This window comes from Acinonyx jubatus, chromosome C2, assembly GCF_027475565.1.
Source record: "Acinonyx jubatus isolate Ajub_Pintada_27869175 chromosome C2, VMU_Ajub_asm_v1.0, whole genome shotgun sequence".
In the NCBI taxonomy this organism is placed as follows: Eukaryota; Metazoa; Chordata; class Mammalia; order Carnivora; family Felidae; genus Acinonyx; species Acinonyx jubatus.
Genome location: NC_069384.1, coordinates 69,352,040 through 69,366,125, shown reverse-complemented (window position 1 = coordinate 69,366,125; position 14,086 = coordinate 69,352,040). Strand labels below are relative to the sequence as shown.

The window sequence follows — 14,086 nt, the reverse complement described above, 5'->3', positions numbered from 1 at the left end:
CTTTCAAAAAAAAGAAGCCCAAATAGTAAATTTTACCTCTCAACTGCTACCTGAGTCTAAGATTTGGTGTTCAGAACATTGAAAATTGCCATTAATATAAGTTTTAGAGATTAATTGATTTCTGATTTCAGTTTTACTTGTTTTTTATATGTAAGAGTATATTAGCCAAAACCTATAGGATTTTATAGGACTGTAGATTTTATTTGCATAACATTTAGATTCCAATTCTGTCTTTGTATCTATTGAGCATCTAGTCTATGACAGGCACTTTGCCAGATGCCTCACTCCTGTAAGAGGTATTGCCAGCACATTTACAGCTAGAATTTGGGGAGGCCCTGAAGGTTGATGACATTGCCTGAGTTCACACAGAGCAGATGCAAAGTTAGGGAATAGCCTACTAGACCAGCCTCACTTCTGACACCATTTGCAAGTTTGGGGATCCCCAAGACCACCCTCAGATTTGATAGTCACTGTAAGGACTTCAGATCTCAGTGAAAGCTCTTAAACTCACGGTTATGGTTTATTACAGTGAAAAGGTCCCTGTTACAATCAGCTATGGGAGAGACACATAGGGCAGAGTCAAGGAGGATTCCAAATTTGATGCATCCAGTTGTCTTATCCCCATGGAGCCATGCACTGTGTTAACTCCTCTTGACAATGATGTAAAAAGTATTCATGGAGCATTGCTAAGCTCACTTGAATCTTGGTGTCTAGAGCAAATATATGGACATATTCAACCGCTCACATGGCTGACCTCAGTCTCCAGCCCCTCTTGAGGTTAGGCTGATACCATATAACCCCAAACCCCTGCATAAATCACGTTGTTAGATATTTGGAGTGGCCCAGGGCCTCCAGGTAGACAAAGGATATTCCAAAAGCTTATTGATTAGCTTCTGGGAGCCAAGGGCCAGACCTCTGTTTGAGCAAGATTAAATTCTTTACTATACAGCAGGATTTTATGTCTACAAGCCCTCTACCTGGTGTTCTTGTCACTTCGCCACAGCTGCCTCTTGGGTGTGCTATAGGTCAATATTTCCTTCAAAGGGAGTACAGGGGCTTAGAACCCTGTGCAGAGGTGCTGTCCCTCCCAGTATACGGTGCTCAGTGACTTACTTAACTTGTTCATTTTCACCAGGTATGAGTGTATAATTTACTAGTGATGTGACATCCCCACTCCCATAGACTAGACTAGACTAGACTAGAGAAGCGACTTCAAGTGGCCTTTCCCAAGATACCATTCTGTTCTGAAATGTGCCTTTTCTGTTTTTACCTGGGGAAAAATGTTTAAGTAATTATACTACTAATAAATCATTGCCTATTAGAATAGAAAGCAATGTCATACAAAGCCAAATGTTTGATAACATCCTATATTTCATTCCATCTCATGAACAGTAAATGTGTCTGACACAAAGGCTTTGAAGACAGGTGTGTCTGCATAGGTCAAGGTATTACAACCTTCCGCTGCATAGAAGGAATCTCCAGCCTCCATTGTTGGGGGAGCAGAAAAACAGGCATGGAACTTGATGCCCTAGAGGGATTTTCTGCTCTCTCTGAGGGCACAAGGCAAACACAGGGAGAGTCACTCTTAATTTGCTCTCGACAAAGGGGCTCTTGACCCATGTAATGTAATTTCCCATGGAGAGCCTTTTTGAAGAGGACCTATCTTTGAGTTGGGTCAACTCACTGCAGATTATGAGGGGTTTGTGTCGGGCCTGCCAGACCGGGGGTAGCTGAAGTCTTTTCAGTGAGCCTCGTTCACTCTGCAAAGTCCAAATAAACAGTTGCCTCTGAGTTTTTTGAAACCCTGGGTCTTAGAAGAGATCTGTTCCTTTGAAGATGTTTTGCATCCAAGGGTGCTGTTCTGAACATCATTTCCTGCCAAGATTTTCCCCACTGATTTACTATCTGCCTCTTTCCCTTTGTACTCAGGGAACAACAGAACAAGAGCAGAGAGGCATTTAAGAAGGGAATAAAAAAAGGACACCACTCCTCTGTAAAGCTGCCTGCTGATAACTTGATAGCTAGAAAATGCCTATTTTATCCTGAAAATAGGAAATTGGTTCTAGGTCTAGGGCTTTTATCTATCTCACAGTTAACGACCAACCTGTTCTTCCTTTCAGTTAAATGTGTGTTTTTCAATGTTTCCTGGTTATACCCGATCCACAGTTCATGCTTCTAGGTAAGTAACAGAATTACTCTCACTTGTGAACTAGTTTTCATAAAGGGGAGGCTATTCTAACATAGGTGACAGCAACTAAACTGGGCTCTGTTTTGACCAAGCCACAGAGTGACCAGGGGGGCCAAAGTCACTGGGCCTCCATGCTCTCCCATTCCCTTCCTGGAGAACGGAGATGGATTCATTTTCCAAAAGCCCTGGGCCCACATGTCATTTTAGGACAGTTAAAACTCTACACACTTTGTCTACAGGGAGTCCAGTGCAGTGGTCATGTCCCTGCAAACCACGTTCTCCTTGGCCTCCAATGTGACACTGTTTGACTTGGCTGACGGGATGCAGAAATGTGTCAACTCCTGTAGGTCCTCTGCTGAGGTCTGCCAGCTCTTGGGATCTCAGAGGCGGATCTTCAGAGGTAAGAGAATGGCCCTCTGGGAGAACCCCGCCTATAAAGTTAGGCACAGACCTAGGATAGATATGTAAGGCACTCGGGGCTCAGATTCAAGAAGTTCATCACAGAGCCAGTCTATCTTTGAAATGGGTGCTGGGGCTCCTGGGTGGCTCAGTTTGCTAAGGGTCTGACTTTGGTGCAGGTCATGATCTCACAGTTCATGGGTTTGAGCCCCGCATCAGGCTCCCCGCTGACAGTGTGGAGCCTGGTTGGGGTTCTCACTCTGTCTTCCTCTGCCCCTTCCCTGCTCGCACTTTCTCTCTCTCTCTCAAAAATAAATGAAAACTTAAAAAAAAATGGGTGTTAAGCGAAAGGCCTTTGTGTGTCTATCTTTGTACATGTGTGCGTGCACACACACATAGCCTTGAAGTCACCGGGTTCTGGCATGTTGCCTCTTTTTTGTCTCCTCTTCTTCGCTGGTGTATAAGAGATGATGGGATACAGGAGCTGATGCGATGAAATCATTCCTCTTTACCTTAAAAAGTTCCAGCTCTCTCTGAGGGAAACAGAAATTCCTGCACAGAATATACATGCTTATCAATACCCCAAACCTTCATCGTGATAGTCCACTAAGTAAAAAAAAAAAAGCATGGGCAGTATTACCCATCTTGTTCGTGTGTTTGCAAATCACCAATGCACAGAAACAAGACCAGAACGATGTAGGCCAGACTACTCGCTGGTTTTCCTTTTCTTGTTCTCGCTTTATCTGCTTCGTCAAAACTTCTGCAGTACATCTACTGTGAAGTAGATACAGAGAGGGATTATAGACAACGAGTTCAGAAGGCAGACTTGGATCTTGGAGAGGAAGTTTTGCCTCTGGGTTGGGAAAACTTTGCTAGAATTAAAGTTGCTTCCTCACAAAGGAGGCTTATTCCTGCTGCTGTCTCGTAAGTGATCAGAGTGAGCTCTGGTTAGCTCCCTAACTGTCTAGCAAAGGATGCAGACTCTTTGAGCCTCTCCATCTGGTGTCCAGACGCTGGATGTAAGTTGTAGGGAGCAGGTTTGGGGCTGTATCTGCTGGAAGATCCAGGGCATTCCCGGGGGCTCAGGGCTTTCTGAGCGCTGATCCACAGGGCTCTTCTCACAGGCCTGTGCATGGCAGAGCTGGGGAGCTGGGAGCATAACCTTGTGAATGCTGTAGCTTTAGCTCCTTTCAAGGCTAGTTATTCATATGGGGGAAGAAAGGAGCTGAACTTTCTGGAATTGAAGTTGCTGTCATTTAGCATCATTGGGGAATTAACTAAAAAGTTTACGCCCCATTATATTGTGCTCTAAACTTTGAGGCAAGAGCTCTTCTTTGTTTCTCTTGCCAGTGATTCAAGGGTCCCAGTTTTTCATCTCTAGTTAGCAGGAAGGGGACCTTTTCATTCACTAAACACTTAAAGAGTGCGTCCTAGGGGCCCCCCGGGTAGCTCAGTCAGTTAAGTGTCCGACTTCAGCTCAGGTCATGATCTCATGGTTCATGAGTTCGAGCCCCACGTTAGGCTCTGTGCTGACAGCTCAGAGCCTGGAGCCTGGAGCCTGCTTTGGATTCTGTGTCTCCCTCCTCTCTCTGCCCCTCCCCCGCTTGTATGTGTGTGCTCTCTCTCTCCCTCTCTCCCCCTAAAATAAATAAAAACGTTAAAAAAAAAAAGTTCATCCTATATGGTCAGCATAGTTCCAGGTTAGTTTTATGTCCCCAGCAAATGTGTTTCATGTCTTGCAAATCAAGTGGCCACCTACTTGGATTTGTAAGATCCTGCTCATGGCAGGCCTGCCCACTCTGACCCCATTTTTTTCTCTTATTTGGATGTGGCCTATGGGAAAGCCCCTAGCTTCCTAGCTTCCTTGCTGAGGTCCCATTCTTTGTTTTGTTTTTTTAGATTTTATTTATTTATTTTCTTAGAGCAGCGTTAGGGTCACAGCAAAACTGAGAGGATTTCTCACATGGCCTCTTGCCCCTACATGTGCTTCTGGTCCCCATTCTGTACCTCTCCTTCCAGAGCCCTCGAAAACAAAGACAGCCATGCCTCTTGGCTGAAAACAGGCTCACTTCTCTGGTGTCCCTCCCAGTTCTTCTCCTGGCTTTGCCAACATACCCAACTCTGTCTCTTTGCTCCCTTTCTGAGTGCTGGAGAGGTAGCCTTGACAGGCAGGAGCTGTCAGGTTCTGATATTTGGGTGTTTCCAACACATGGGTATGCTGGGCTACTCTGGACGCTGCCCTTGCAAAGGCAGGTTTTCACCCTGCAGTTTGCAAAATGTCCACTTCCTCAACTTCCAAAGAGCTGCAGCTCTAATGCCTCCAGAGGTTTAGAGTCTTTGGAAATCCCCCAAGGAGTGTCTCAGCCTTAGATTTACATAAGTTCTCATTGTCTGTCAGGCGGATGTTATGCCCAGGAAAGACCATGGGAATTGTGGATGTAGAAAAATCACATCGCCAGGCTTAAAATGAAAATGGGATTATATGTGGTTGCATTTGATGGATTTATGGCAGAATGTTCTTTAAGGATTTTTAGGATAGCAACTCCACTGTTGCAGAGGCAAGGCCTGGCTTCTTTGCTTTGTTGTAGGGAAGGGTTGCTTCAGCAGGGCGAGTAGTATTTGTCAGCAGACTGGATTGATGGGCAGGATGGACGGAAAATGTGACATTGACTTCCAGAAAATATCTAATCAGGCCAGGCAACTCAGTCTGGCTACTGGACAAGGCTAGCGCCAGCCTTTTACCCCGGAAGTATTCCTTTATATTAAAGCTTGAGGACTGGCAAAGCTTTCCAAAAGTTTAGATGACGAATTGTGGGCGTTTGGTACCTCTCTGATGCCAGCTTTATAGTTTGTCTGGTGAGATGTTCCATTTTTTATTTTTTCTCTTTTAAATACCAACTTTCACAATAAACAAAGGAAATTCTATCGCACACACAAGCTGAGTTTTGATTTAGCACACCAGCTTCCAATGATAAAGACAGGAAATGCAGTGTTGAAAACTAAAGGCTGTGTCCTAAGCTCGCCTCCCTGTGACCAGGCTGTCCCCTAGGTCCCAAGCTCTCGGGACTCAGAAAAGGAGGCGGCTGTGGGGACCCTGTGTGGGTGTCAGCTCACATCACCACGGTCGGGGCAGTTTTGCCATGGTAAGAACCAGTACCTGGTTTCTGAATAGGTTGGTGTCTTCCTTAAGATGGGAAAAGGGAGACCAGGCCTCACTGCACGGTGTACACATCACCCTTCGGCAGCTCTCCCGGTCGTGAACTTGCTCTTACCTCCCTGCAGCAAGAGCAGATGTCAGTCCTGCCTTGCTGTATACCTGGCTGTGAAGAAGTTACTGTCCACTATCCAGTTAGTTGTGCGTTTTTGTTCTACTGTGTGCCCCCATTTACATGTGCCTTTTCGTCAGGCATGTCTTAGTGAACATGCCCTCATTATGTGTCTCGTGTATACAGAGAGGGCCTACTGTGTGCAGCCTCAGAGAGGGCCACATGCCCAACAATGACTGCTTTTTGACAACAAGGAGATACTTCTTTGTCATCCATGAAATGAGCATGGCCCACATGCCCAGAGCTGGACAAGCCAAGTAGATACACATGTAGAAAATAAGGCCCTAAAGGGAAGGAGGTAGCAAGCCAGAAAGGCACATTCCTCTACCCAGCTCTGTCTCCCGTGGTGATGGCCTGGTGACTGGTGACCTGAAGCACCTTCAGCATGCATGTATTGAGCACTGTGTGTGACCATCCCTGTGCAAGGTGCTGAAGCCCCGGAGATGAGTAAGCCCCAAGAAATGGCCAGTGTAGTGGGGACACAGGAAACGCAATGACACCACAGTGCCGGGGCAGCTGATTGTCTTCCACACCGACCCTTGGAATAGGTCTGTGGGCAGCAAGCTGTCCTGCCAGAGGAGTGCACAGCCTCCTGTTAGGTCATGTAGACACAGAGCAGACCCAGAGCTGTGCCTCCGCTGAGACAGGTCTGAGCCTCCACTGAGACAGGTCTGAGCCTCACGGCTTCCTAAGAAAGACACGATCATGTTTCCTGGCTCAGTGCTGGCTCTCCCCCGCAGTCTGTTAGGACGCAGGCATGGAAGACACCATGGCACCGAGGGCCGTATTTACGGTGGCTGCCGGGGTCGGAGACAGCACCCTGTTTCTTCTGTCTGGGTCCTCTGTCCCATAGCATGCGGTGTGACCTGGAGTACAGAGGCTTGGGGCTGACACAGGGAAGGAGTGGCCAAGGCAGCTAAAAGCGGGCCCCTGAAAGGAGACTTGTACCAGGCACTTTTCAGAAACTGTTCTCAGAGCCTCTTTAAATAGAAAGTTGATGTATCTTGAGGTTTGCAGTGGAGGAGGTCTTGTTTTGTTTCACTGTCTTGTTTTTTCATCTTAGCGGGCAGCTTGTGCAAGCGGAAGACTCCGGAATGTGACAAGGAGACCTCCATCTGCACTGACCTGGACGGTGTCGCCCTGTGCCAGTGCAAGTCAGGCTACTTCCAATTCAACAAGATGGATCACTCCTGCCGAGGTACCAGCAAGTTCCCGAGGGTTCTGTGGCCCGGGCAGGGACAGGGAAGATGTTTTTCTCTGCTCTAGGTGTGACTGTTCTAAACTAGGGGTAACTAGTTCTTGTTATTTTGCTCACAGCAGGATTGAATGCGTTATCTCCTTAGAATAATAGCATTATCTCTGACCTGCGCAAACGGGTCTGGCCAATCAAATTCAAAGGAAAAGAAGAGAGAATGAAATGACTATGGCAGTGCCTTTTTTTTTTTTTTTTAGGAGAAGTTAGGAAAATTGTTGTTTTAATTCCCAAAGCTTTATTCTATTGTCTGCTAATCTTTGAAAATGGAAACACAGGCATGGAGTCGGGCCTGTCTCTTTTAGAGGCAGCTGTGGCCTAGTAGACAAAGTACTGCTGAGGCTCAAGAGAATCAGAGCCCGACTCTGCCTCATGGATCATGTATCATCTTGAGCAAGACACTTTGCTTTGCTGCGCCTTGGTTTCCTCTTCTGCAAAATGGGTATGCTGATGCTTCATTGGATATTCTGGGGATTGAAGAAAGCAATGTATATGGAGGTACTTTGAAAGCCATCAGCATTTGCCCTTGTTTTTTTACCCAGGATGTGGCTGAATTAATGAGTTCCAGTTTTAAAGGTTTCATGAAGGGTGTGAGGGCAGAAACCTAATCCTGGTAGCCTTGTAGGTGAGACTTAAATCCATTCAGTTTGAACTAAAATGCTCAGTAAGTGCATGGCAAGAATACTACTTTAAAGTAAAATTAATTCAAGTCCAGAGCACTGTGTCCCTGACTTACAAACGACTGGTAGAATTTGTAATCACCAGGAAAACTAGCAATATAAAGGCCATGGTGTGGCTTTAAGCGCTGTACCACATTAGAATGTGTATGACACAGTTTTCCTGCTTGGCCAACACCCACTGGTGACAGATGTACTGGAATCTGAGTGAAAGTCACATACTGGGGAAAGGTGACCTTGTCATTTATTTCTATCAGGACTTCCCAGTAGAGGGCTCGTTCCATCAGGAGAGGATAAAAATACATTCGGGGCAGTGCTGTCGTCCTGAGCTTCAGACCCTCTGACTTAGGTTTACACACACTGGCTTTGAAAGTGCACCCCCTCTGCTCCACACGCAAGCCCTGCGGTGGGCTTTGAAGGGGAGGCTGACCCCGTGTGCCGGCCAGCAGTCCTGAGGCACGACGGCCTTGCAGCGCTTTTCAGCACATGTCCGTCTGCCCCTGTGATACAAAGAGATGATGCTTCCTAGTTCCCTCTTACCTGGTTTCATGCCATGTGTTCCTGGCCCTTCTTGGAAACTGGGGCGTTGAGTCCCGCGGCATGTGGGAAGGTGACCTCTGCTAAAATCCATGTGCTGGGGCGCTGTGTAGCTGGCAGGAGGGAGGGCACAGTGGGCAGAAGTGGAACGCACGGGAGTGGTGGCACCGGCGTGTGGAGTCTCTGGAGTTTCCCACAGCCTCAAGGACAGCCAGCCCTGCCACCTCTGCTTCTCGCTGGCCCCAGCCACTTGCCTTTGTTTCCAAGTCAGCAATTTAATCGTGTCGCTTACAGACTAGCATTAGCAATAGCAAGGCCGTCAGAGACTTTCCAAATGAAGGGATACAGGCTTCAGCAACCTTATGTTTATGAGGTAATGACCTAAGATGCAGCATAAGGAAACCTTGGTCAGCTTTCGGGCTTTTTGCCAAGGCCCCACAAAGCCTCGGTTTCTGCAGTATCCTTGTCGCTTACATTTTCATCCGTCAGATGAAAGCCTCTGATGAATGGCTTCGGCAGCTCCTTGGGCACAGCCCCGTTGGCCGGGTTCTGATGGATTGTAGTGACATCTTCTGGCCATTAGTGCTGGAGCACTGGGGTATTTAAAATAAGTCCCTGGGGAGCATGGCTGGCTCAGTCCAACTGACACTTAATTTCAGCTACAGTCATGATCTTCCAGTTCCTGAGATCCAGCCGCTTTGGGCTCTGTGTTGACAGCTCAGAGCCTGCCTGGGATCCTCTCTCTGCTTTTCCCCCACTCGTGCTCTCTCTCTCTGTCTCTCTCAAAATAAATAAACACATTTTTTTCTTTAAAAAAGCCCCCTTTTGGTCACTTCACATCCGAGGTCAGTCCCCAGATAAATGGGGAAGAGAGGTATGTAGGTGTGTTTTCTAAATCTGTACATTAGCAGGACTCTATTGTTCTCTGTTGTACATACGTATGCACTTCTTAATGTCTCCCATGAAATATCTTCACAGTGTCTTTACCATACGTTCAAAGCATCATACAAAATTGAAGTAGGTGTCCTTCCCATAGGTGTCTTAGCTTCCTTCTGCCATGCAGGCCTCTTTCTCTCACCAGGCAGCAGGTGCCTTGAGAGCCAGAACTGTGTTTAGAATATGCTTAGCACATTGTGGGGTTTAACAAGTGTCTGTTGAATTAACAACTGGATGACAGGGTAGTAAATATGATAGAACGCAAATGGCAGAGCTTGGGAACAAGAGAGTCTTGAAGACTCCACCACTTGCTTATTTTATCAAGGGCCAGGAGGCTTGAATTGGCTTATGTTCCATGTCAATAGGGGAAACCCAATCTGGGCATACACACTAGCAGTTGCCACATTTCCATTGTCTCCAGTGCTCCACGGGTCAGTCCTACTAGGGTGTGGAGATGACGAGCTGGGTCCTAAGGCGCACTGGAGCTTTCTTTCTAAGAACCCCTAGAACAGCACCAGGCCCACGGTGGCACTCTGTCGTTGGTGAATGACCAAAGGAGCCCATTCGAAGTAAAGGAATATCGTTACACCAGGAAGTCAGGCCACTTCTGAGGCTGAGTGAAAACAGCCCAACCCATCAGCTCACAGCCTGGGCAACAGATGGACGTTACGTCTGGCAGGATGACAGCCACAGGATGGAAAGCTCCCACCCAGCAGAGGAGGGCTGGGTGGGTAGATTTGATGTAAAAACATTTCCGGGAAGAAGTGTTCAGAATAGAACGACTGCTGTGACATCAGCCTGCCTCAGTGCTGAGATGGATGGGGATGAGTCACAGGGAGGCCAGCAGTCCCCGTGGAGCTGCCCTGGAGAAAGAGCCGTGGAGTACCCAGGAGTGGCTTCCCGGCTCCCACAAACCACTGTAGCATGAAGACTGCCAGGGATGGTGCTTTCTGTGCCCAGGGAAGCAGGAGTTCTCAGCTTGTTCCTTAAGAAGGCCCCGCCTGAGTAGTAAGGCCAGCAGCGAACTCAGAGGTGTCCCAAGATGTGGGGAAGGGGCTCGTTCCTCCTCCCCTAAATGGAATATGATCATGCCCTACTTTGTTGCAAAAAAGATTGGAAGCACCTACTAAAAAGCCTAAACTTAAACTAAATGAGGTTTAATTTAAAAGATAAATTAGGTTGAAGTGGAAATAAAGCTACTACTTTGCTGAAGCTAGAGGAAAGTGAATATGCAGAAAGATATGCTGTAAAGTCCTGCATGTTTGCTAAAGGTAGGCCACTCGTTCAAGTTCTGAGCTTTCTGGACACTGAGGCAAAGAGAGAAATACGGTTTTAGAGAGAGTCAGGGTTCATAAAACAAAGTACAATCGTTCAGAAGCATCCCCATCTTTGTAGGCCCCAAGGCCCAAGAGAAATTTCTTTGGGGCGTCCTCATCAAGAGGTTACTGCGTGGTGTTGTGGCAGTGTGGCCCGTGACATCCTGCAGTAGATACTGGGGGCCTTCCCAGTATGATTATGCTGCTTATAATAGCCCTTACTACAAGAGGATGGAGCTCAGGAAAAGTGGTTCTGTGGAGCCAAAACAGCGCAGTCCAGGGTGACAACTCTAATGATCTGCTGTAAAAGAATTGTGGATTATTTAGAGCAGTGTTTTCTGAACATCTCGATAATCTAGGACAACAAAATAGATGCTAGAAACATTTAGCATCTAACATTAAAAACAGAAGGAAGCGGGCACCTGGGTGGCTCAGTCGGTTGACATCCAACTCTTGATTTCGGCTCAGGTCATGATCCCAGGGTCATGGGATCGAGCCCCGTGTCCAGCTCTGCGCTGAGCATGGAACTTGCCTAAGATTCTTTCTCTCTCTCCCTCTGCTCCCTCTCCCCTGCTCACAGTCTCTCTCTCTAAAAATAAAAAATTAAATTAAAAATTAAACAAACAGAAGGAAGAACAGCATTGGGCACATCTACGTAAGTTAATATTATTACACACTAATTATTACACGTAACAGAGGATGCAGGACGCCTGTGAGAGACCTCCTGTCCCAGCCCACAGGGCATGCACCCCCTGATCCGTGCATGCTGCCGACACTCACATCTTACCATTAGCGTGTGTGCTGTCTGTCCAGGGATTGCTGCTCTATGCCGTGTACCTTTTCTTATCTGTCATCTTTTATGCAGTATATCGTACATTATTCATGAATCAAATTCCTATCACTTCTTGCAGCAATGAATTTGACTATGAGGCCATTTTTTATTGTCTGCTTCCATCCAAGCATGCGTTATAGCTCATGCTGTTCTGTCAGCTTATTGTAGTGTTCCATGATCAAATAAATTCAGAAACTGCTGATCCCCAGGAATGGCTGGGCCACAGCCCTTCAGTCCATGAGCAGCAGCACCAGAGGGTTCAAAGTTATGTTCTTGGGTGATGTGCTGATTAGCACTCATCTAGATACGTCCAGAATCCCCTGCACAGACGGTAGGGTGAGCTCCACCCTGACCATGGCCCAGATGATGTCACAGCTCCTACTTCCTCTTGGAAGGGGTCAGTGAGGGCAACAGCAGGTTAAAGGTTTGACTTACATTAAAGAAACCAAAGCATTTGTCTGTGTGTATGTGGAAGGATATAACACAGGGGCCACAGAAAACTTCCAAAAATAATTACATTTGTTGGATAATAATTATAATTACAAACATTTATTTGGTGATAACTATGTGCCAGGTGCTTTGCTAAACCATTCACGTGCCTTATTTTATTTAATTCCTTCCAAGAAACTACAAGGTAGATACTACTATTGCTGTTATTATCCCCTTTTTTTATAGATGGGAAAGTGAGAGCCACTAAAAGGTTAAGAAAATTCTGTGGTAAAATAAAAGGTTGAGTTGGCAGGTACTAGGTAATTCTAAAGCTATTTATAGGCTTCTGGTTCTAGAATATTCTTGGAGACTTAAAGGGACTGGTGTCTACTAACTGTCAGTTTGGGCCAAAGGAAGTCAAGGGACATATTCATGGATTTCCCTTTTCTCTTTCAGCATGTGAAGATGGATATAGGCTTGAAAATGAAACCTGTATGAGGTAGGCTCTGTGCTCATATATTCTGATGCATTTGTGACAGGCCTTATTTAGAAGTTACTTGGGTAGATTGCCTCCCATTATTTCTTTTGATTTTTGAAAGTAATTCTTGTTCTTTTTCTTTGTTGACTTGCAGTTGCCCATTTGGGCTCGGTGGTCTCAACTGTGGAAACCGTGAGTATGCAATGGTCTGGATTTTCGTGTGGGCGGGGCCAACGTTGTTGTCCTGCACAGGGTGTATGTCTTCCCCTTCCCTTGGTTCCTCTCAGCCCCTATGCTGGGAGGTGTGGGGAAAGTGGAGGGCTCTCCAGGGGCTCCAGGTCTGGCGGAGGAGATGAATACATTCCTGAACAGCCCAGACGGTGGAGTGTTAATACAAGAAGCTAGGGGGCGCCCGGGTGGCTCGGTCGGTTAAGCGTCCGACTTCAGCTCAGGTCACGACCTCGCGGTCCGTGAGTTCGAGCCCCGCGTCGGGCTCTGGGCTGATGGCTCAGAGCCTGGAGCCTGCTTCCAATTCTGTGTCTCCCTCTCTCTCTGCCCCTCCCCCGTTCATGCTCTGTCTCAAAAATAAATAAACGTTAAAAAAAATTAAAAAAAAAAAAAGAAGCTAGGTGGGAGGTGGGAGGTAGGACAGAGCACACCCAGGAGAATAGAAGAGCTTCCTCAGTATTTCTTGGAGGGGATGGAATTGGACGTTTTGGAAGACTTCAACTGGCAGAAGGAGAAGGAGAAGGAATCCAGGCAGAGGGAACAACTTGAAGGTCTTGGGGCAGCCTGGGCTGGTGGTGTTCCAGGGACCATGTGTGTGGTATGGCTGAGGACAGAAGGAGAGGAAGGCAGAGTGGAGGATTAGTTTGGCAGAGGAAAAAGGGACCACGCTGTTCTGGTGTTTGATGGCCAGCCTGAGACTTTCTACTCTAATCAGTATCCATGGTGGAAGCAAGAGTCCAAGAGAAGATAGCAGTTGATCGAGAAAATCGGGTCAGGCTTCAGTAAGGAGGGTGGGTACTGTTCTTTGAGAAAAGCAGTTGCGACTTATTTAAGATCACTTTCACTGACATTTTGTGATCCGGAGAGCTGAGAAATGATTGAAGGAAATTCTGGATATATGATACAATAGGAATAATAACATTCAGTACTTTATTTTAGGATAAATTTGTCCCTCATTCTATAGATGAATATACCAACAGTCGAAGTTTATTAGACCAAAAGTAGACATGACCTTATTTAATATGTGTAAAAGTGCCCAGTTCCTGTTCCCCAGTAGTATACCTGACATTTCATGTCTTCACTGGTATTTTCTTTGCGTATAAAGCTTTCTATTAGAAAGTTTCATTATTGCACTTTCCTTGAGCATAAATAAATAAATAAACTAATATAATAAAGTAAAACAAATTCAATATTTAACTGACATAAAGCTATGTTGGTGTGCCCAGCACGGAGCCACTTTCAAGGCCAGAGTCTAGAGACTTAGAATTACATATCCATCTAGGATTACTGGTGATTTGGGCATTGGCTTTATCCTGACTGCAAACTAGCAAGAGGTTACAGTAAATAGCCTAAGAGAAAGACTGGGGAAGCATTGCTAAAAGCCAATATGTATAGAGTCATATAGAACAAAGGGAGGAGTTCACAGAATTAATGTGATTTGGGGTTTTGTGTGTGTGTGTGTGTGTGTGTGTGTGTGTGTGTGTGTGT

General features: G+C 46.4%; 1 protein-coding gene across 2 annotated transcripts in view; it reads left to right on the top strand.

Annotated features, from left to right (window-relative positions):
* HEG1 (heart development protein with EGF like domains 1) overlaps window positions 1–14,086 on the top strand; it is an 89,865-nt gene that overhangs the window by 53,107 nt on the left and 22,672 nt on the right. For both annotated transcript variants that reach the window (XM_053220963.1, XM_053220964.1), the window contains exons 11-15: window positions 2,121–2,179; window positions 2,428–2,588; window positions 6,977–7,111; window positions 12,349–12,391; window positions 12,525–12,562. In XM_053220963.1, coding sequence (XP_053076938.1) covers window positions 2,121–2,179; window positions 2,428–2,588; window positions 6,977–7,111; window positions 12,349–12,391; window positions 12,525–12,562 — 436 coding nt within the window. The remainder of the gene's footprint in view (window positions 1–2,120; window positions 2,180–2,427; window positions 2,589–6,976; window positions 7,112–12,348; window positions 12,392–12,524; window positions 12,563–14,086) is intronic.